This window comes from Falco cherrug, chromosome 1 (assembly GCF_023634085.1).
Source record: "Falco cherrug isolate bFalChe1 chromosome 1, bFalChe1.pri, whole genome shotgun sequence".
Taxonomy (NCBI): Eukaryota; Metazoa; Chordata; class Aves; order Falconiformes; family Falconidae; genus Falco; species Falco cherrug.
In genome coordinates this window covers 123,271,055-123,295,210 of record NC_073697.1, presented here as the reverse complement: position 1 = coordinate 123,295,210, position 24,156 = coordinate 123,271,055, and the positions used below count along the sequence as shown (strand labels likewise).

Genomic DNA, 24,156 nt, shown 5'->3' with positions numbered 1-24,156 from the left:
TTAGAATCAGGTCTCTAGCACAGTGCATTTTGAAATGGCAGTTTGTGCTCATTATGATTCACAGTGGTACCTCCTCACAAAGAGCTCCACTTTATAACTGGGAACCCAAGGCAGAGAGGCAAAGTAATTCACCCAAGGATGCAAGAGGCTTAAAATACTACTGTAGCTGAGATGTACTCCAGCCGCCTCCATGAAGCACTCCTACATTGCTACCTAATGACTGACCAGTAAAAACTGAAAATTGCCAAATACTGGAGGGAAGATTTTTAAGGAGGGATTAGGATAGAGTAATGGTCAAAGCACCTCCAGGAAGTACGCTAAGCTTGGTGACACCCACAAGCAACAACAACAGCTGTCCGAGTGTGCAGGTCTCTCCTGGAAGCAGCAGGGAGATGAAGGGAAGGATACACATTTGCACAGGCATATGCACACATACAGCAGCAGCAGAGGGACAGTAAAGGTCTCCAGAAAGGCTGTTCTGCTGCTCTGCCAAAGCTGACAAGCTTGAACGTTGCAACTTCATAGGCCAGTTGAGCCCATGAAGAACCATTACTGCAAATAGTGTCTTGCTTTTCCATCTGCCAGCATGGGTACAGCCAGATCACGTTACGTATGGCACTGGGGGGGGAAGGGAAAGAGAATATGAATAATTCTCAATTCAGTGAGCCTGAGCTGTGCAGCTGCTGCAGTGCAAGCGCTAGCCCTAACAGCACTAGCTACTGCTTTGGGTCAAGAGATCATACCATTTCAGCTCGCTTCCTGACTTGTGCTTCATCCCAGCTGCTTTCCTCTCCCTTTAGAGCCTGCCTGCAGGAACAGCTAGCTCTCTGGAAGAAATCCAAACACAAGGAGGAGAGGTTACATGTGCCTGAGGAAGTGACAACACAAGGCAGGTCACTGCTTAGTCTAAAAGCATTCAAGCAGGGTGAACACCTACTAAAAATAAATACATCAATATATAAATACACACATACACACTATAGAGGAGAAGGATTTACTCAGATGGGACAGCCAGGAGCTCAGGCATGCTTGGGATCCCTTGAATCTGTATCTCTGGGAAACTGGCAGCTATTACAACTGTATCAGACAGACTTGTGCTGCCAGCAGCTGGGAGTTGACAAGTCACCCTCCCACCAGGAAGGGCTGCTGTAGCACCCATGCTGTTAGGGACCAAAACTGTCAACCCCTCCCCAACCTACACCCAGCCTGGGAACTCTATTTCTTTCTGCTCACCAAATCGAAGTGTCCCATATCAGACAGCCAAGGCAAAGCCAGTACCACAGGCTGGTCAATCTTCTTATGCAAATGAACCCAGGGTAATTGGGACAGTTACAATGAGTCCCTGACAATGTTTGCCTTTATGCATACCAGTGGTAAATATAGCCTGAGCTGCTTTCTAAGGATGGGGGGGGGGGGGCGAGGGGAGAGATGCGCTGAGGGCCAGCATCTCAGAGGGGTGATTTAAACACAAGAATGCTCTCAGAAGTGTGGACCTGATGGACAAGGAAGGAGGCCGGTGCTGCAAATTAAAAGTCACTGGCTGGAAGCCTCAAAAATATTCAGGGAAGCATAGCCAGTGTGGCAGGTCCGTGGAGCTGTTCCTCCACATCTCAACCTTCATTCCACAGCCAAAAAACTTGCACAGCATTCATCCAGCTAAGGATCTCAGCCCACAGGATTCGGACACCCAGGAAGAGCTCCCACCAGAGCCAAGACCGGACATAGCACAAACACCCCACCCGGAGCAATCGCTGACAGCCTCCAGGCTGCAAGGGCACAGTGGCTGGCTCTGGCTCAGTCGCTCCTGCACGGACTACTTTGCCTCTTGGTTATCTCAGCACGCTTCAGCCCCATGAATCTCATATATATGCTCTACTTTTGTTGTAGCCCTCCAGGGCCCATGCAGCAGCCGTGGAAGAAGCCTAAACAAAAAAGCAATCACCCCCTGAAATCCCATCATGCAAACAAGACTCTTCCCACCCATTGCCACAAGGATTGAATGGAGCAGGACTGAACACCCCCCCGCCCACCCCTGCCTGGTGGTCTTTTTGTCTCGTGACCTTCCCCACACAAACACAACCCCACAACAATCAGACAGGCAACATAATGCGCCAGCGCCGGCTTTCCCAGCCCTTCAAGGCAAGCTGGGGAGGAAAGGGGGGAGAGCTGGGGAGAGCTGAAAGGATCTGAGGATGAAGAACAGACAGGATGGGCAAGGAAATACCAAGCACTGTTTTAATTTCTACTTGTCCCACAGGCCAGGATAAAAATAGTTTTAATGGAAGAAACTAAATGTTATCTCAAATGTCTTAAAGGGACATGGGAATACCAGCCAGTGGGATTTTCATAGTACAAGAAAAGAAAAAAAAAAAATCTAACAATGCTTCTAAACCCTGTGAACATCTTTTAACATTCCCTTCAAGAAGCCCACAAAATTGAGCCCTTTGGTGTGAACTCTGCTGGTTTTACTTGGCTATCTTTGAGATTTAAGAGTCTGAGATGGATTAGATATAAAGGTTTTTCCTTTAGACTGGAAAAAGACTTCTTCTGCAACAGCTGTAGACAGCATAACACACATGGAAACCCTCCCTGGTGTGATAGATCCAAGCACGGAAAGTTTCTGCCAGTCTGTTCCAACGCGGCAAAAAAGGGAGTCAGCACCTGTGCTACTGACAGCAAGGAGTAAACGCACCTCCAGGCCCCAGATTGTCCTTGCAAGGTAACAGATACCCTTTGGTTACTGCAGGACACATACCAGCTTTGGAAAAGAGCAACAAAGGTCTCCAAGGACTTGTTAGGAGCAGATCAGGAGAGTCACAAGGTAAGAGGACACTCATACCTTCTGAAATGCCAAGGGATTCTCCCCTGCTCCTCATGCACGTACAGGAGAAAATACAGACTCCACAGGAAAGAAAACCAAATAACACAAAAAGAAATATGATCTCCCAGGGCCTGGATTTAGCAAGTTTAGCAGGGCCCTCGGCTACGCTCCTGGGCACTGGAAATACATGCTAAGTACCTTTACAAGGAAAGGAGGCAGTGCTTTTTGCCAAAAGCTGAGATCTGTGTCCCATGAAATCCTGGCAGCAGCTGAGGCAGTAACAGAAAGCAAAGCTACGGCAAAGCACTTGTGTGATTTACAGACACATTTGCCACCTAAGGAGAATGATACAGTAAGAAATGACATCTCAACTCCTACTGCCAGCACCCCCCACAAAGCTTTTATCCTTATCCACATCCTTGATTAAAGCACTGCAATTGCACAGTGGAAACCACCTGAGGAGCCAGGTATGAAATCGCCTCCATGGGGTGGTGCAGCTGATGTAAAGAGACAGAAAAACTTGACAAAGGCCACATGCAGCAGCTGGGTGCTGGAGGCCTCTTCCAAATTCAGCATGCAGTGCCCCGGGCCACATCTGGCCAGCTGGCCCTGCTGAGGGGGCATGGAGCTGCAACTGACTCTTGCCTATGTCCTGACATGAACTGGAGTAACTGGAAGAGCAGCAGCACTGAGCCTGCACACAACTGGCAAGCTTCCCACAGCAGGGATACTGTCTCCTGTCAATCCACTCCAGCCTTAATCCTCTGTGTAAAGATCCCATCAGCACCGTGCTAAGGGGCAATCTTTCAAGCCAGATGCTAACAATTAACAATAGCAAAGATGATGGAGGAAGGGACAGATGGAGAACAGATATAACCAGGCTCTGCTGAGCGCACTGAGTGACTTGGAGGAGCTGGACAGGGTATGTACAGGCAAGATTTTTAGCCTTGCTCAGCCCTGCAGTGAAGTACTACACCTAAGCATGCATGGGACAGCAAATCTTTGCACCCCCTGTGACAGATGCACTTGCTGCTTGTTCTCACTAGAAAGGAAGCAGCTGTGGCCTAGCTGTGAAGCTGCTTCGGGCTCTGCAGTATTCTGTCGCATGTAGGATAAGCACAAACCTGCTGTTGATTTGAGGATTTGCACCCCAAGTCCAGGTATATCCCCAGCATGGAGGGTAAACTAAAGTTTTTACTCCAGTCACTCCACAGAGAAAGATTTCAGCAGAATCCCTCTTCGGAAACGAAACTGCTTGGGCAATAGCAGAATTTTCAGCACAGTTACCCTGTAAGCTAGCAAAATAACTGTGTTAACTGGAAGCTGGCCATCAGGCTCTCCACCTGTCAACCAAGGGAGGCAACACAGCTAGAAAGCAAGCCAGTCCAGCTCCCATAGCTGTCACACTCCTCTCTTAGCACTTCTATGCTAGAAAATCTCACCACATAGACAAATGTTTGTTGTAGCAAGTGGGGAACTACAATAGACCAGGATGCTTAGTTGAGATTAATTCCTGTCCTATTGCATAAAATAATTGATTTTACTTTACATTAGTCTTTATTATGGCAATGAAAATTATATGGCCATTTTAATTGATGAGTATTGCTTGCTCCACTTCTCACCTCTACAGAGTCTGGAGGCAGCTAAAGCAAAAATTATTTCAGAAACTGCCAGCTAGTGCCACCAGAAGAAGCAGGCCCTGGTGAACAGTTTCTTCATTCACTCTTCCCATGCCTTGTAGACCTGGTCTCAGATAAGCTGAATGAGAATCCCTCCTACACTACAGAAATGGGACAGCCTAGACAACTTTGATCTGTGGTAGGGGACTGATGGGGAAGGGGGGAAATTCCTTGAGGTCTTTTCAGCCCTACACATCTTACCATTCCTTCACACTTGAGCCACGTAAGCTGGCTGCAGAACTGTGTGCTGCATCCAAGCCCAAGTAAAGCAGGGCAGAGCTCTGACACAGAGCTGCTGGTTAAAGGGGCCTGGCCAAAGCGTCCACAGCTTTCCACAGCCCCAAAAAGTTACCGATACCCAAAGATGTCAAATACCTTCATCTACTACTGAATTCACCAACTTGAGATAAGACTCTCAAGAACCCTGGGCACTGACTATTTGAGAGACCAAGTCTCCAGAAGAAAAGCAGCTGGGTTTTGCTTGCATACTTGCCTGATGACCTTCAAGCAAATGCAGCAGCTTTTTTACAAGTTGAAAGATGGGCTTGTACCAACCCATAGCAGACTGCAAGTCCCTGCAATCACAACTAGCTAGCTTCAGAGCCAAGACACCATCACCAAGCACCCTTACTTCCCTCTAGGGGACTGGGGTTTTTTTCAGACACTATAGTGTGGGGAAGAAGTGCCATGAAAGTGCCACCCATAGCCACAGCCATCCCACACTGGTACTTCACCCTGGTTCTATCCCTGCTGCCCACCCAGCAAATCTGGTTGTTTCAATCACCTTCTCAGAAACATACCAAACCATGGTCATTTCCTCAGGCTGCAAAATGGAGACACTGTTCAGTCGAACCCTGGCATACATTTCTATGGGAACAGATTAGTCAGAGATGGATGCAGTACCCACGGAGCTGTACATTATTACAGTAATGATAGATGTTCCACAGCCAAACTCTGCTGCATTGATATCACGAGTATATAGAGACACTGTGGCAAAGGAAGACACTAGCAAAGAATTTCTTCCCTGGCATGAAAGATGTTGACTGTTAGCAAGGCTTGTATCCAGCACTTCACCTTAGAAAAAAGCAAACCATAGAAGCTTCAGGGAAAAAAAGATCATTTGAGCCTGGATGTTCCTTTCTCCTTGGCACAACTTTATGGCACATATCACAATATTCTCCATGCATATTTGCTACTGCCCCTTCAGCCCAGGCTTGCATAGTGATGAAGAGCTGAAGAATTTGCCTCACAGTGCTGAAGGAAAAAGCAAGAAGTGCCAATGTTTTCAGAGTGCAGACTCTCAGTATCTGAGGGATCATCATGACTTCACGTGCTTGAAAAATGAAATTTCTCACACAAATGCTCCACCATGGAAGGGGTGCACGTTGTGTGAGCCTCCTTTAATAAAACTCTCAGCAAACGAAACTGAGTATTTATATATCTACATGCTTAAAGAAGCACTGTAAAATTAAAATCGGGAAGTCTTTACCCGTCTGAGATCAGTAATGAAATTAGCATGAGGCCCAGAGGAAGCAAATGAGGCCCTTTCAGAGGAGCCAGGATTTCATCTTGTGTTTAAAACCCCACAGTGGCAGATCTGTATTTATTTTAATGACCCACCAAATCCTTTTAGTCCTTTACATCCCTTCATGAAAGCCTAATAATGAAAAATTATCTACTAAAACTTGGCTTTTCCTGAAAAATAGTATCTGAACAGATCTCCAAAGACAGATTATTTCTGTGGGCACAGTGAATTTGGACTGCAGTGCTTTGTTTTCAGATATCGTTGCATTTCACATTTTCACAGCTTCCTTGGAATAACATTTGATACAGGAAAACTGTAAGTGATACTCAGACAAAAGAATAGCCAACCCTCTGAAACCACAGGGCCTCTCCATTTGTATTGCTTTTGTAACAAATATAGCCTGAGCCACAGAATTCCAAGTAAGAGATCCTCAGGCAACTTAAAAATTCAGGCAAACCATTGCCATGCAACATGAAATGCATTCATTTTTATGAGCATCAAATTCCACCTATTAATGGATCAGTCATCCTCTGCAGATACCAATTTACATATCCAGCCTGCAAGCTGCTGAGGGGCCAGTGGACACGAAATACATGAATACATTAAATCTGACAAAGGAAACTAATGTCCATCATAATTCAACTTAATGATTACATTTTCTTTACAAGCAGCAGCCGAGTCCATGCCCAACAACCACACACCCCGTAAAGGCACCCCAGATGCAACAAAGCACTGAAACCTCTGCTTAAAGACTGCAACTGTGATGCACACGGTGTTCATAAATGAATCACATTCAAGCCCTGTGCAAAGAGGGAATTCCTTGGAGTTACATTTTCACCAAGTCACTAAAACCCACGCTGTTGTACATGGACTAGATTCAAAGGCTTGATCCTCACTATGAAAGACAGTTTATCTGAACATACATTAAAACCCCAGAACAATTTTTCAGCCCTTTTGCCAAGCCAGGCAGTATTACCAGCTTTAATGTAACAGCACTTTTGATCTTGTAACAGCTAGAGTAGTGCTAGTACATCCATTATTCCTCCTGGAACAGAGCTGTGCTCAGCTATCACACCTACAATTCACTCTTTTTGTGCACAGCTACCTAGAAACAGATGTAAGAGGGCACTTCTCAGCAGCATGTACCCCTTCTATCAACCCAGGGAGGTGAATGACCCTCTCCAGGGCCCAATCCAGAACCAATTACAGCTATGGCAAGGAGAAAGGCTTCTATTTTAAGCTTGTTGAAGAGAAAACTGGGTGCTTCAGACAGAAGGATGGACATGGGCGAAAGTCTCCTGGAAACTGGTTCTTCTTTTTCTCAATTGGGCACCATGCAGGTAGACAGCAGCGTGAGGAATGAGGGGCAATCCCACAATCAAATGGGTTCCATTCCTTTTTTTTTAGGTCTGGAGCAGCCTGTCCCCCATTATAACAGGATATGATCACTGATCTCCTTATTCCATGTTGCCACCTGCAAAACTAAATGAACTGACACTGGAGAATGAACTTTGAAGTCCTTGAAGAGCAAGGGCTATTGCAGTGCTGAATAAGGCCAGTTCCCTACAGCCCACAGCTACTGCAGTGATATAAGAAAAAACCCTGAGATGCAGAAGTATCAGGCCCTGAAGGAAACTAAAAAGCTCAGAGAAAAGATGAAAGAAACTGAACATGGAAATTGCTTTGAACATTTACTGAGCAGAAATCCTTCCCAAAAGCAACAAAATGGCAGTTAGCAATCAGGGACTCTTGGTCTGCCATCCAGGCTGTTAGGCGAGACCCCACACCTCCCAAGAGATCTCACTGCAGGGCTTACTCTGAACTATCTCACAGGCATCTGCTACAGCAATTTTTCAGAAAGGGAGGGCAGGAGCTGTTAGCTGAGCAGTGGGAAAGAAGCAAACACCACTTATTTATTCACAGGTCTTCTTGCTACTCTTAACTTGTTGCATGCAGTTAAGTACCTGTTTAAGAAAAAAACAGGAACAGCAGCAAAACCGCTCCCCTGCAGCTAATCCAATTAAAACACAGGATAAAGTTGTAGAGGTTAATCAGATCTGAGCCATTGGGTCTCTCTCTGCTGTTGCTTAGTGACTTATCTGGCGAGCCACACCAGTGAGATGAAGGCCAGGCAGAAACACCAATTGTCTAGGTAGCCCCAGGAGACAAGTGCTGCTCCCCTTCTGCATCAGGCAGAAAAGAGAGGAGCACACTGACAGGCGGTGCTGTGTGTGGTCTGCTGGGCTCAGAGTTTGGCGGTCCCATTAAGCCTCATTAGGTGCCAGGATGCTGTGACCGATGGGCTGCCTTAGACAGTTCTTACAGGCAAAGACCAAGGCTATGTCAGCAGGGTGCTGCCAGGTTGGTAACCAGGATAGAAATTTACTCAGCAAAGAAAAATTCTGCCCATACAATTGCAGGGAACTCCTCTTGTGTTTCATTAGCTGCAACTCTCCGCTTACCAAGGCTGCAGCAGGGTGGGGGGGACTGTCCCAGCTCAAGGGGCCACCAGTACAGAAGCCACTTGGACTGTCATGAATAGCCCCTTCAGTGCTGGGAGCCAGAAGAAAGTTGAGCTGGTGTTTGCACTCAAGCAGCTCCGCCAGTGCCAGAGGGACAGGGTTCAGCACTGACTAGGGAACGTTGCTCCTGTTACGCCTGAGGCATCCAGCCTACTGCCTAGCCTGGAGTCCAAACCCAAGGCTACCTTGCAAAACTGAGCATGCTGCTTTCCCCAGCTCAAGCTCCCCTATACCCTCAGATTTGCTCTGCCTCTCTCCCTCTTCCTCCCTTAGGGCAAAAAAGGTCTCAACCCTTCTCGCTTAGACAACCGTCTGCAGCCTGGTGGTAACAACTTGCTATCCCCACTGTCCCACCCCTGGGTGCACAGAAGGGAGGATCTCCTCTGAAAGGTGGCTCCCCCTTTGACCCATCAGACTGGACTCAGGCACAGAACAGCACATACAGTGGGGAGGGGAAGAAACTTTCTATATCTGTTTGTTCTGGGCAGGGAGAACAACTGAACCAGAAATTCATCTCTTCTCCTGGACAATACACACCAGATTTTCAGGAGGACAGGTGGAGCAGCGACTCCAGTGGGATGACAGAACCACAGTGACAGCAAGAAGATGATGAAATGGGTGTAAGCAGCATTCTGCCTGTGATGCCAGTCTCTTTGGTTGTCAGACATACTGTTTCAGGCAAATGATTCCTAATCCAGAGAACATCATCTCCCCTCCGGGAGGGGAACAGAGTCCCTTGATACCACCCTACCACACTGGACTGTGCTAGAGTCCTCGGTTAAATTGTTCCTCCACCTCAGTAAATTCTTTGATCCAAGGACAGCAAATGCCACTATTTTTCTGTTTCTCAAAGGAACTAAGATTCATACCCCTAAAAAATCAGAGCTTTTGCTCTTCCTGTAGGAAGTTTTATTCTTCCTTTAAAGACAAGGAGTTTTATAGCAATCAGCCATGAAACTTGTCAGGAGAAAACCCACATTTTATACCCTGAATTTGAAACACAGAACATTTCAGATTAAAAATAGCTCCATTTTTCAGTGTCTGCCAGATCTGGGAGGGAGGTGAAAATCCACAGGGACTTGATTTGATGCGTGAAAAAGCAGAATTCTATAGCAGTGAGTATGCACACACACTTATTTTAGGTCAAATAATAGCTCTGCAATAATACTTTGCTTAGCAGAGAAAACCAAATCTTGGGATGGACCCATGCTAGCTGGTACTCTGGTGCTGAGTACTGTGACAACTCAAGTGCATCCATCAGGAGAGGGGGGACAGACGCTTTAAAATAAATAAATATTTTTTTAAAAAATCTCACTACATCGTAGTTCTTCTGCCTTTAAGGTGGTTTCTCTTTCAAGTTCCAAATTCCTGCTCCTGTATCAGCAATTGTGACAACTATCTTGCCAAGATACCAGATGATCTGTCTGCATGACCCAGGTGTGGGCATAGACCAGGCCAGCATGCAACCTTCCCCCCCAGAACAAGTAGCTCCAGATCAGGCTTCCTCGTTCCCCAGCCGTGTAGTGGGGCAGCAAAGGGACCTGGTACAATATTCAACCTTCCTCCCTTCCCTTCTCAACGGGGGAAGAAAACAGGCCATGCATTGCCTGCAGCTTTCTGAGGAACTGAAGCTCAAGCCTGTGCATCTCAAACGTAGCCAACAACTGCACAGTTACTCCAGAGCACCCTATGTTCTGCAAAAGGGCCAGCTCTGCTCTTTGCGGTGATGAGTTATCAATTAGAAAAATAACAGCCAAGTGGCACCATGCATCCCAGTGAGCAAAGGCTCTACACAATCCTCTGCCACCAGCTAAATGGATAGACCCTAGCAAAGGAGAACAGGAATCATCAGGCGTAGCTTTGACTCTAACGATACCAGCAGTTAAACATCCAGTATTAAGGGCTACTAAGTAATGCAGGAGTTGATGGGACAGAGGGAGGGTTACCTTAGTAATCTGATTAAGGAGAATGGCCAGTCATTCCCTCCCTCCAAACCGGTGTTGGATGACAGAGGCTGGATCATTTATACAATATTGATGTGTGTTGTCATTGGCAAGGAACACAATACCGGGGCACTCAAACATCCCTTCTCTGACGTCACCATCACAACTGGCACGCACAGAGCATCTGCATCACAGGAGCCAGGTCCTGAGCAGGGCTGACTAACTTGCCTGCTAACATCAGAAAAACACCTTGTGTTCCCACTGGGAAAGAGCTTACTCAGCTGCACCTCAGGGGGAACAGCGAGCAGAGAATGACCTCAGAAAAACTATAGTACTCACTACAGACAGAGTCTTTCCTTGAATGAACTGCTTTCGTTTGGGTTGGGTGTGCATAATTCAAGCTGGTTTAGACTACAAGAAACCATCCAATGCAGTTTTGTGTCAAACTTCCACCCACACATCAGCTACATAATTAATAAGGATGAAAGAGCTGGTATTCACATCCTCAGTGATCAGTAGAGCTTGTTATATTCTGTTCAGCTTTAGAAGTCAGCAAAAAACCCATACTTCATGCATTGTACTACATGCTTGGTCATTAAATACAGGCTTATAAGCCCATAAAGTCACTGTTGCTTGCAAGTGTGGAGTAATTTTTTTGCATGAACTAGTTTGTTTTGCAGTAGGCCCAAAAGTTAATTAGTTTTCACAGGTTTATTACTCCACATGGTCAAATAACAGCCTGGAGCTTCCAGTCAGCTGAAACTGCACAAGGTCCAGAAAATTCTCACTGTGCTTTTCAGGACTGTTTACTAGGGCCATAAATCAGCAGCTGGCAAAAGACTTTCTGCCCCAGCTCCTCTTGGCCACTAGTACCAACCATGAAAGATCTTATATATCAATGTGCAGCTCTCAGCTCATGGGCCACAGAGGGAATAAAGCTGGAAGATATTGTTTTATACACATACAACAATTCTTTGGAAGACATTTTGGCTGTCACCACCCTGGGGAAGTTACTCAATGCACCTGTCTTGTTGAAGGGGACTGTGCAGCATTTATATGCCAGCCAGCTTCAGCTGTCACATACAACTATGAAGTTACGCTGCTGCTCTCTCCACCATGAAAGCTGTTTCCCCTTACGCCTGACAGGTAGATAAACTGGCCATTGCACTCATTCATAAAAAGACATGGCTTTGGCCTCTCCAAACACTGCAGAAGGCAATGAATGCAGGCAGGAGGTTCCCATCAGGTGAAAACCACACAAGCTAGCCAGCATACTACAGCTTCTGGAATACAGACTGACTGAAAGGCATTGCAATAGCAAAAATCTCTAGTGCGGATACCCAACACTGGCGAATCCTCTAAAAAAGCCAACGTATGCTCTGGCTCATAGAGCTCTAGAGAAGACAACACTAGAATATTTACCATGCTGAAAGCACAAGAGCAGTCCTGCACACATGCACATAGACACAAGACTTCCATACACAGTTCCCAGGGTTGGCAAGTCCAAGTGTGACAAAGCAAACATGCAGCTCAGTAAAGATTCTTTAGACACTTTATTTAGGTTGAAAGAAAGTTATTCCTCTAGCTATGGTCTCCAGGCACAGCTCAGAGACCAAAAATAGCAGCAACAGGACCATCTCCCCTGCTCTTCACAGCAGTCTCCCCCAAAGGGGCTGCCTAAACGCACAAATCAATGCAAAAGAAACATTGCTCCAAACCCCAAATACTATTGCCAGAGGACACACGAAGGAAAACCGTTGATGCCTTCCCTGCTGACGAGGGGGACAGCTATTCAGACACATAAATCCAGTGATAACAAAACTGTGCAAAAGCAACTCCTCTATTAGCAACCAAGAGGGAGCAGCTGAGGGAAGAGGCAGCAGTTAAAGGAACCACAATAAACACTTTCATTTTCCTCCCCAGTGCAAACAAGAAGGCTAAAAAGCAACAACCTTCCACAGTGGCCACAGCCTGCAGTGAGTAAAGATGCTTAAGGCCTACTTCCCATTATTTCTCAGCATGAAGGTAAGTAAACATGTGAGAGGAGTGGCAAGCAGCCAGTGGAAGGAAGCAAGCATCTGGCTCTGCTTCAGAGCAAGGGGCAGAAACTAAAATCCCCCTCTGGTCTCCAAATCCCTTAGGACACGTACTAGCTCCAGCCAAACAGACAGTTGATGTGAGACATATAATGGGTCCAGGACAATTGTCATACTTGTTTTCAAGTGTTTTGCTAGACCAAGTCAGAGCACACAGGATTGAGTCCTCCAGTAGTTTTTTGTGGAACTTTCCATTTTTCACCTTTTGTAATATTGATCCTTTCTCTGCCAAAAGGTAAGCATGGCTACATCTCACAGGCTGTAGGTTGTCATCAACAAGCGTTTCCACTACCATCATACATCACAAACAATTATGCTACACCAAGCAGAGTCACCATCATCACTGGTACCTAATAGTGAAGGATCACAGAGGCAGAGATGCTCCCTCAGGGAACGCTGCCCTGAAGGAGTGCATGAGACCAGAGGTTTGATGATAGTCACAAACAGCTTTGCCTCCAGCATCCTTGTTTAGTTTTTCCTCATACAACTCAGGAAACTCCAGAGTATACGCTACTTACAGAGTATGTTAAGTATCAAAGAACACGAAGAACAGTTCCTAAGGGTAAGATTGATCTTGCTTGTTTAACATCAGTTTCATACATCATTATTCTTTCACCAGTAACACCGTCACTGCAGACAGCTGTTCCTAAGCAACAGGAACATATACTAAGAATACATGTCCTGCTAGTGCTGGGGTTTTATGAAGGAATTCAAGGTCCAAGAGAGACTTAGTGTGATCACAAACATCCAGGACTTTCACTACGCCTTTTACCAAGACATACCATCTCTGGTGACGGAATATCCCCAGCGTCACCACAAGCAGCTGTATCAGAGGGGATGCTACTGCTCAGAAGACTAGGAGAGGAAAGGAAAAGAAGTGACTGTCCCAGGTGCTACAGCTTGAGCAGGTAAACACTGCAAGGTTTGAATCACGTAAAAATCGAAAGCATTCTGAGATCAGGTTTTCTCAGCACCCTTTATGTACAATGGTGCAGGAAAAGAGCCCATCAACTAAACCCTATCAACTCTGTCTCATGTTGTGCTGGTACCAAGCTGATTTGAAAGCAACACATTGTGTACAACGGCTAGTAAGGAGGCAGAAAGAGATCACAGCTTCCTTGGCTGCTGTCAAACTCAAACACGCCCACTGCTGCATTCAATTTGCAAATGTGCCCCGGTACATTCGGACTGACTGCAAATACTGGAAGGCAACAGGAGCATCATACTTCCTATTGCAGAGGAGATACACTTGTTTTCCAGGTCTGGTAGAAAGTGACTTTAAAAGCCCTGTAAATGTTACAGGAATAAGTGATGATGGTGTAGAAAAGCACCTCCAAACTGTTTCCACTCGCTAAGCAGCTGGTTTGTTCCTCTGGAGACAGGATGCTCTCTTCCCCTTCTCTGTTGTAACAGAGCACACAGCCACAGAGCACAATGCACCAGCTGATTTGCAGAACAGCATCAATCCACTCTGTGTTTATGGCTTTTTCCTCCCTTTCTTTTTAAACACGCGGCTTAAATGTTTTTATTGCTTCACTGATTTTCTACATGCAAGACAGGATTTGTGAACAATACATTAGCAAGGATCTATGTGCTTAAAAACCATCCCGCATGTTCAGCTGAAACAGCACAGCACACTACCAAAGCCTCCCACTGCAGCTGGGATCAGGAGGCAACAGAGATACACAACGGTCTGAATGAAGCTTGCCATTCCTCTCAGACACTGCACTCTTAACACGCAGGTTTCCAGGCAGCTCAGACGTGGAAGGTACACAAATGTGTAATGAGTAGGAAGCCTCCTGAGGCTTTTACAAATCCAGAGACATCAAGCTGCCAGTAACTCACGGGCTGTATAAGAGTGACTCAGCCTCCATGTGCTTTTCGGTGTGCTTGTTATGACTCCTTGAAACATTTCAGGAGATGCAGTCTTCTACCAGCACAAGCTTAACAGTGCTGTGTTTGCTACACTGCTGATGTCTGGTTCATATTGGCGGCTTCTACTCCCAACGTTTTGCACTAGGCAAAGCCAACAGTCTGCATTACAGGCTGGTGGGATTGGAGAGAATAGTATCCAAATAGCCAGGGAAAAGGGAAATGGAATAGCTGATGACAAACCTTTCACACTGTAGGGAAGGTGTAAATACTGACAATCTCAGAGACCCACATCCAGCTCAAGGGCTGGCTGGTGTTCAATGTACAGAGGTATTAGAAGATTAAGGAGGAAGTCGGGGAATTTTCGCTGTTCATCCTGCAAGAGGTGGGAAGGTCATTAATGACCTCCATGTAGCTTTTTCATGCCGAGTCATCACTCCAGGGTATCATGGCCAAAAGCCAAATCTGGGTATAAGCCCTGAAGTGCTGGGACGATGCCATTCACTGTAACAACACTGGGGACAGACACAGACTAATCCAGGCACGGTAAAGGACAGGACATGACCCTACAAAGGGAATAGTCTCCCAGACATCTATTCACCGCTGAATGCCTCAGTTTCCCTCCTTGACCAAAGGAAGGATAAGTTCCCCTCCCCTCTCTCCTGGGGGCTGCTGTATGCAAAAGAGCCTCTGGAAGAGGGCAGTGAGGGGTTGATAATCCAGACAACATCAGCAAGCCAATCTCCTTCAGCAAAAACAGATCCTCTCTTACCAGCCCATTCTTCCCTTCAAGTCTGCCCACAGGGCAATGAATTTGAAGGGAGACTTTCTTTTCCCCAACCCTATAACCCAAAGTGAAGGAGTCAAAGGGTTAATGCTGCATGACAAAGGTCAGCCCAGTTTGGGGAGAGAGGAGAAAGGGAAGCATTGTGGCTGCAGACAGCAGCTCCCTGCGACCAAAACACCACTTGAAAAATGTAAAGTAATGGCACTGCTCAGAAAAAAAAAAAAAAAAAAAAAAGGCCTGAGAGCCCTGCCTAAATCCCAGGGCTTTTATCGCTCACAAAAGCCCAGCCCCTTGAGTCATTAATCGTGTGCTCCATGGCTGGGCGCCTCAAAAAGCAGCAGATGACACATGCCCAGCTGCTGTTGCCGCCCCTCCTCAAGGTAGCAGAGCAGAAGCAGGTGCACTCCCAGTGCCCTCTGCTTGAGACTAATCTATTCTCCCTCCTTGTCCTCTGCCTTTCATCTCCTCCAGCAGCCCACGCTGACAACTGTAAATGTGATTAGACTTCAAGGCGTGGGGCAGATGCAGAACCCCCTCTGTGCATTGCCAAGAGACCCTTGTAGCTTTTAAAGTGTCTTTCCCCTTTACAATGCACGGCTTGGTGGAGGGGGAGAAGGGGGCAAATTTCTTGTCATGCTCACAGAGGCGTCTAATATAGCAGACGAGGCAGACTCTGTTTTTAGGGCCTGGATGCTAATCTGTTATCACCATGGACAGTCTTCCCACCAGTACCTCTGATTCTCCAGCTCACATCAGGAGATGAAGTAGCAAGTCTATGACCATTTCCTAATTCCAGTTCCTATAACCTCCTCTTTGCAGCACTACTCCACTTAAATGCAGACATACATCCTGACAAACACTACTCTAAAAAGGCAGCAATAGTAAAAACTTCAGGCAATGGCTTCAAGGTTGCATACAACCCTGTGCTCAACCCCCTGCCTCTACTGCTGCTCTCACTGCCATTGTTTCCTATTCTTCACCTTGTAGTTTTGGCTCCTCCTGCTCGCAGTAACCAACACAAACCAGCAATAAGACCCAAGCAATTTGTCCGAGAAAGTGCTAAAATCTCCAGGCACAAGTCACTGCCTAGAGCTCAGAAAGACCTGCCTGGCAAGGTGTTCCAGCCACAGCTGGCAGGGTTTAGCCAGCAACAATAGTCAGGGGAACTTCTCAAAGTGAGGTGTGATGTTTAGCTCAACAGTGCCCCAGTAAACAAACTGGAATGTCTTACAGTGTGGGAAATCGCTTGTCCTGCCCATGTTAAAGGCCACCCAGAGAAAAGGGACACAGTTAACATAAAAGATCATTGAGTTCAAAACAATTCCTTTTCTCAGTTACCACCAACCATGATAATAGCTAGCCTGATTTTACGGACCGCTTTGCAAGCTCCATCGTGCAGGAACCAGCCCTGGATTTAAGAAGGCTGCAAAGTCAGCATATTTTCAAGCATATTTCAATGTTTTATGAGACTATGGCAGAGCAGGTTCAGCTGCACCCACTACTGGTAGTGTCAGCAACTGAACTCTTCCTGGCAAGTGCACGTCTGGTCCAGGATACCTCTACAGCCTTGTTTCTGAGCTCAGGTTTTCCATTAGCTGCCTACACACACTGGGTAACTTGGCATCTCTCTGCATTCCCCATAAACTCTGTTCATCTGTTGCCATCACACCCACGTACAAGTCTCAGGAAGGAATCCAGGATTTCTAAAGCAGCTGCAACAAAAACACAGCCTGGATTGACAAGTGATAGGATCAAGGTGCTGAGCCAGTGAGGAGGGTCTTTTTGAAGAGTTTTGTGTGTGTCTATTTAAAACAAGTTTGTTGTCATGACTACAAACCAGGGTATGGGTGAGAAGAAGTGAGAACTTCAAGATGAGGGCTGATAATGTTAATTCACCCTTGAAATCTCAGCAGCCATAGGGGGATGGGGAAATAGAGAAGGTGGTACAAGCTCTTGGCATCTAACATGGCTAAAAGCCACCTTCAGAAGGCAGGTCTGTCCTAAAAATGAACATTGTCCTCCTAGATAGCACCTTTCACCCAGCACAGCCAAGGGCTGGATAATACCCATTAGCTGCAGTCATCTCTAAAGCAGGGGCACCGGGGACATGGAGGCAAAGAAGGGCACCCAAGGCCCTAGAAAGGACACAGCAAAGCAGGAACAGCCCCTCGGGAGACTCATCTGCAGACTCACTCTCTAACCCTCAGACAACTTTGCTTCAACAAGGACAGCGAGATGTTCTCATGTCTGCATGCAAGGCCATTAATAAGGGATCTTATTAGCACAGAGAAGCGTGAAACTGTCAGAACCTGCTCCTGGGATTGTCGCACTTTGAACTTTACCAGAAGATGAACAAAACAATGGTTTTTTGGCCAGTGAAGAACAAATGATGAAAACCCCCCAAGTGATCACGGAGCAATGGAGAGAGGCAATGCCTTGCTCTGCTCAGAGCTCGGAGACAGCACAGAGAGCTCAACGACAGTACAGGCTCTGCAGAAGGCAGCAGATGCGGAGCTAATGTGTGTGCGGGGGTGGAGGGTGTTTATGAGCACAATAAATAAATGTATGAATCCCTATAAAAGTTCCCATATAAAAGTGAGTTAGAGCTGCCCGAGGGCCATGGCCTCATAATAAACACATCTCGTAAGCACAGTATGAAGCCGCAGCTGTACTGTAACTGCCTGGCTGCAGCACTGAAAATCTGTGAGTCTGCCTGCTCCCAAACTGTTGGGTGAAGTGCTGACCCCACTAAATGCAGGAGGGATTTGGTACTTGCTTCAGTGTAGCCAGGACTTTGCCCTGGGAGGGGCTTCTTTGTACTTCAAAGCCTAGGAAGTAGTTCTGGATCTGCTGACAAATTTTTCTTTTACTTCTTGAAAAGAAGCACTCTGCAAGTGGCTGGAGATACTGGCTTGAGTCAGAGTTCCCAGCATACCAGCTTAGATAAACTCCTCCAGAAAGCATTGTCAGTCACTCCTCACCCCCAAAATAAACAAGCAAAAAGCACTGTTCCATGGCTGAGCAGCATTTTTCATCAAGAAGTTTTGAATTTTTAATCTAAGATGTTGGAAGGGGTCATTAAAAAAACACAAACCCTTTAATTTTGTATGTCTAAATAGAAACCTGATTTTTTATAAGTAAATCTAAATAGAAGTATTTTTTAAAAATCTACCCACAGGAAAAAAAAAAAAAAAGGCATTAATAATTTCTTTTCCTCCTCAAAGGCTAGAGGGAAATTGCTGAACCCTCCCCTCACACTGTTTGCTGTCATACTCCACCACCCTAGAAACAAGAGCCTTGCAGACTCCCTGCCTGTGAATTCCCAACTGCTCTAACTCTTTCTCCAGAGCCTTCTCTTGCTCTGTTGCTCTCCTGGGAGGTGGTGAATGCAGAGGCCCACGTGTCTTAGCTGAGAGGGTGGCTATCAAACTTCAATCCCAGCCCATGAGTCACGAATGCACAGGGCACGTGAATCTTCGGCCACCCATTCCCGCTCTAAGTACACATAAGGCCAGGTCATATCTCCCAGGGAGAGCTGCAACTGTTCTGAGTTTCAACACACAGGCTTTCTTTAGGTAGTAAGACTGTCCTCATGTTTCACATGGATGCCAATCAGTGCTAAACAAAACACTCCCTGCTCCTACCAGCACAGAGCTGCTGGGAATAGCAACCTTGTTCCACGACAAACAGCATCTTGCAAATTCACGGCAGGGCTAATTGCATTGCATTGCTGATATAACACTCAAGGAAGACATCAGCTCCTTGGCTTTGCCCACAGGCAACAAGGACGTTATTGATTTATTCAGGACTTAGACTAGTTGTCACAGGTTGCATTCTCTTTGATAATAAAGCCTTACAGACAAGGCTTAAATTTCAGCTGCAGCCCTAATTGAAACATAGCTAATTATTGAAGGCCTGCCTTTACAGCCCATTCCCTTGTTACTCGGGTAATGTTCTGTAAATCCAGATGTCAAACTCTCCCCTCCCTTAAAAAGAAAAAAAGAAGGAAAAAACCCATCAACTATTCAAGCAAGTCCAGTGGGAAATTACAGATTCCTCTCTTTGAGCCCAAAGTAGCTACCAGCCAAGAGCCCCATCCCACAAGGGCTCAATGACTTCAAAGGATGCTTGTAGAATCAGACTCCAGATGAAGGCCAACATTCGAGACGGAGGAGAATTCAAAGTGGCTGAAACAAACATTCCACCCAGACCACAAGCAATTTATCTTGCATCCACCTTTTGAGTGGCAGCATACCCTACAAGCCCCAACAAATTCAAATACACCGCACAATCTAGGTATGATCAACAATTATAGTAACCCAATTCCCAGCTGCCAGCTTGCTTGACTGTACAACAACAAATGTACTGCAGTCCAGACACGTGGATAAGCAGTCAGTCACGGCTAACCGGGTAGAAACGAGCACTCATCAGAACAGGCAGTCCAGTTATTAGCTGAATGATAACGGGACCCCCAGGGTACCAAGGACATCCTTTCACAGAGACCACACCACAGCTTTTGGCTTTGCAGTTCAGCCAGACACTGAAGCAAGATTATCGCCTCATAAAGCAGGGATGAAATCCCATCTGAACTTTAGTACTGCCAGGACGATGCCAGCATCAGAGTAAGCTCCCTTACAGAAGGTGACATTTACACGCACACACAACAGCACAAAAGTTTATGACATCAAAAGCAGCACTCTCTTTAGAACTCAGCACTCAGTTTAGAAGCAAGTCAACCCTAGAAAAATCCTTCAGTTTATAGCAGCTTCACATTCCATCCTGGCAGATGGAAGGAACACCACAAAGCAAACACGTCAGAGCAGCTAAAAGCATAATTCACAAACTAGAATCCACAACCCAAATTCATAGCAGCTATAACTCAGCTCTACAGAGCTGTGCTGATTCACCCGGCTACAGATCTGACCCAAGGCATTTACCTGACACAACCACAGCCTTTGGTACGGAAGCAGATACTCTGCTAATTCTGTGCAAGTTTAAAGCAGCAGGTCCTTCCCTGGAGGATGCAATCCCGCAGAAGTCAGTTTAGCAGCTGGGGAGCCATTTCAAAGAATCCAGCACTGGTTTTACAGGTCCTAGTTTGCCTGCCTCAGAGTCAAAGATCCTTTAACCCACAGAGCCAGGAGAGTGCAACTGGTAGCAAGCTGAGCACCTGCTGCAGCACCTCGGATCAGACCCTGCGCGCTGTAGTAAGGGATGGCCAGGCTGGGCCCACCTCTGTCCCTGGCTACTCTGAAAAGGAACTGAGAGAAAGGCCCAAAGCAGCAGTGGTAATTATGACTTGCATGCCAGCATCTTGGGAACTGGGAGCATGGAGCATCCTAGGCTGTATTTTAAATGCAAGGAAAATCTAGTACAGGGAAAATTAACTCGAGGTTAGACTCTGCTCACGAGACAGAGACAATACATCAGTTATTCACATACCTGATCAAACAGGGCTTTCCAGTGCTGAGAGGCAATGCATAAGGGAGGAAAAAGAAGAAAAAGAAGGTATAAGAGCAACGACATTAACATGCAGTAAACTGTAGAAGTATATTTGAATAGAGAAATAATTAAATGATTTAGTGCCATTCCCAACATCCTTCTTCATCCCAGAATCACCTACCCTTCCGGGGGAGGAGGCAGAGGGAATCTACCAACCACAGGGAAGACAGTTTTCACTTACAAATCCAAATTAGGATGAACTCAGAACATTCATGTGTTAATTCTCTTTTCTGCTGCTTTGTCTGCTTGTGGGCAAGCAAGGAATAAAAGGCTTTTTTACTCACAGAGATGAAGAAAGCTCGGTGTATACTGAGGGGAGGGAGGAACTAGCAATGGTCTTTCAGATCACTTTCTGAGATCCTCTGGCCCAACACTGACCCACAGACCGCCTTGCTGGGCTGTCAGAGCCTTGCCTGCTGCCTGCTCCCAGCTCTGGCCGGGACTTGCTGCAAGGTCTTTGATAACCCGCCAGTTCTTTGAGCCTCACATGTCCACATCTGAAAAACAGGTAATTCCTCTTGCACAAGGTGGGAGGGTGGAAGGCTGGAGAGAGCCCATGACAAGGATTTACCCCACAAGTTTTGTTCTAGCAGATCTGCTTTAAAAGCTCTGTGTAAGACAGAGCTCTACTTCAACACTGACAACCATGTGAACACTCCACAAGTCATTGCCGCTTGGGAATAGAAAAAAACAAGCTAGCAACTGGCTCCGATCTATGCTTTGTAGAAAGCCTGATGTCAAGTCACCCCTCTGATTCCAGGCTTGCTGCCTCACTGTCTCACAGAACAGATTAAATTCCTAATGAATTGTTTAAGGCTCTCTCTCATCTCTCCTGGGTTTGGGTGACAGCCAAAGGAGAGCAACTTCCATGGGGCAACAGTGAGGTAACCACTGGCTTGGGGTCCCCAGAAAAGACCTTGCAGATTTTCAGCTCTCCTATCTGAAGTGCTGTTTAGCACAACACTTTGTTTCTGATGCATTCACTTTCCCAGAAAAGCAAAATGAGTAAAATAACAAACATCAGACTCACAGAAGCAATCCCCTCACTGTGCCATATGCAAAGCAGAGCTCTAGTGAGAGTCTTATCTAGTCTTGGAAGAAAGTTTCCTTTCACATGGTAGGCAGATTGAAAGCAGAATTGACTGGAGAGACAGTGGGATATTAGGCCACTGAAGTCCATTTAATCTGTTAAGTTGCTGGGTCCCCTCCTCCCCATGCCTATATCCATTTATAAACTCCAATTTATCACCATAAATCAGCCCAGTCTTTTAAACAGAACATTCTGGGACTGCCTGAATCCTGGCTTTGTAGGACACTGCTCCGAGAGCTGTAATGACATCATAGCTGAGCTTTTATACACTGTCAAGACTGTGACAGCCGAACGTCCACTACGCAGTATTTTTGCGGTTAATAACACATAAACAACTGACCTTTTGTCAGCTCTTGCTGGGCAAGCCAGAGAGCTTACATCGAGCTTTCCAATGTAATAGCAACAACAGAAAACCAACCCCCAGTTAGGTCTCAGGGGAGCATAGTCCTAGCAGAGAGCAGTTTGAATTTTCAGAGATGATGCTCTGTAGCCTGCTTGTTTCAGCAGGAAATCTTGGCTGAGGAGGAGGAGGAGGGCATCTACACCACTTCCTGCTCTTCTGACTTGCAGACGATATACAATACCTCAGGCTTCTGTCACATCATCTATTGCCAGGTCTCAGCAGCTTCCCATAACCAATGTAGCTGCGGGCTCCAGCTCCATTTTGTTGCTTGCAGAAAACAAGGTACCAGAGTCAAATAACAATGCAGATCCCAGCCTAAGTAACGGTGAGACACTGCAGGCTGGATCAAACCCAAGCTGTCCTACCTCAAGGTCAAGCAGCAAGTCAGTAGCAGAACTAGGATGAGAATCTAGATTTTACCAAGGGAAGCTCATAGTGTCTCTCCTGTCTCAGGAGCCCAATCCTGCCAGGCACTGAGTGCTCCAGCATCTCCCAGGCCACTGGCAGGATTGAATCACTAATGGCTGCATTCGTGTAGAGGCTGGAGTAACTCCAAGGGGCTCATATGAATCACAACAGGGAATCTTTCCTGTAGACCATCCAGACAAGCACAAAATTTGTCAGAGAAGGAAAGGTCAGTCTGAGGTAAGCAAGCACCGGGATTTGGAAACCTGGACTGTGAAAGCTCCTGGAAAGCCACCCTTTGGGAGTGAAAGCTATGGATGCCCCTCTTAGGGGCATCTTAGGTATGCTCCTCTTAGGACCGTCTGGCAGTGCTGTAGCAGAGGTAAAACTGCATCACACGTTCCCTCCTGACTGTACAGTGCTCAGGAATACAGCCTTGGGAATGCAGCTCTACCAGGCAATTGCACTTCCTCCGCTACCCTCTGGGAGGAAAATCCAACGGCAACCGAATTCTAGGTGATGCAGAAGGAAGGGCTGGGGGATGAGAAGCAGGCACTGCCCCTAGGCAGCCCCATGCGGGTTCCTCCAGCAGTGTCATAAAAGTAGAGGGGAAAAGGGACGCACCATTGCTGGAGGCTTAGTTCACAAGGGTCCCTTTCATACTGGTGCAAGACCCGAGACAGCGCCGGCTTTAGAGACATTTAGTACCACTGCTTCATGCCTCCGTAGGCAGGAACAGACCCTGCACTTACCTCTGCAGATTAAGCAGAGACTTTGCACAGTCCTCATCCCAGCAGAGTTTGCTGGGAAGGAGAGCTGCGAGCACTCCTGGGATGCACCAGGAATGCAGGATCTGTGCGCGTTCACTCCCTCCCAGACAGGTGCACAGCGAGCTGCAGCCTCCAGGACCGGTAGATGCAGAACTACCGCCTCAGCTCTGCAGGCTTTGCTGCTCCGCCTGACAGGAGCAGATTCAAAGCACGCAGGACCACTTGGTGTCCTTCTAGGCTGGATGAGCAGAGGCAGAGACCCGGTGCCAAGTTATCCCACCCTCAGGTGCAATCAGAGCTCGGAGGATGGAGAGAAGCTATCTGCCCTGCCGAGCCGGGGAAAAAACTTCCTCAGCTGTTTCTTGCTGGGGGCTGGAAGAGGAAACAGGCTTCCGAGAGCGGGAGCGTTTTTCACATCTGTCAGCCTCCGGGCGGGTGGGACCCTGGAGAAGCTCTCTGTCCCCGGGAAGCCCCTCAAGCCCAGGCGTCAGCCCCTGTCCAGCCCGCCCAGCCGCAGCCCGCTGTGAGCCAGCATCGCCCCGGCGGCGCGGCTCCCGCGGGCACGGAGCGGACCGAGCCTGTCCGGCCGCTGCCGCCGGGGCTGCCCGGGCTGCGGCCCCGGGGACGGGCACAGCCCGCAGTGGCCGGCGGCGAGGGGCGCGCAGGGTGGCGGGGACGGCGGCTTTCCCTTGCCCCCAGAGGGTCACCAGCCCCATTCCTTCCCCCACCCCGGGCTTCGTC

At 47.1% G+C, this 24,156-nt stretch overlaps 1 protein-coding gene across 1 annotated transcript in view; it reads right to left on the bottom strand.

Moving 5' to 3' along the window:
• Positions 1-24,156, bottom strand: part of RHBDL3 (rhomboid like 3) — a 73,106-nt gene that overhangs the window by 48,754 nt on the left and 196 nt on the right. The window contains exons 2-3 of the mRNA XM_055726878.1: positions 20,688-20,711; positions 744-827 (exon numbers count right to left, since the gene is read on the bottom strand). Of these exons, the coding sequence (XP_055582853.1) occupies positions 744-827; positions 20,688-20,711 (108 nt within the window). The remainder of the gene's footprint in view (positions 1-743; positions 828-20,687; positions 20,712-24,156) is intronic.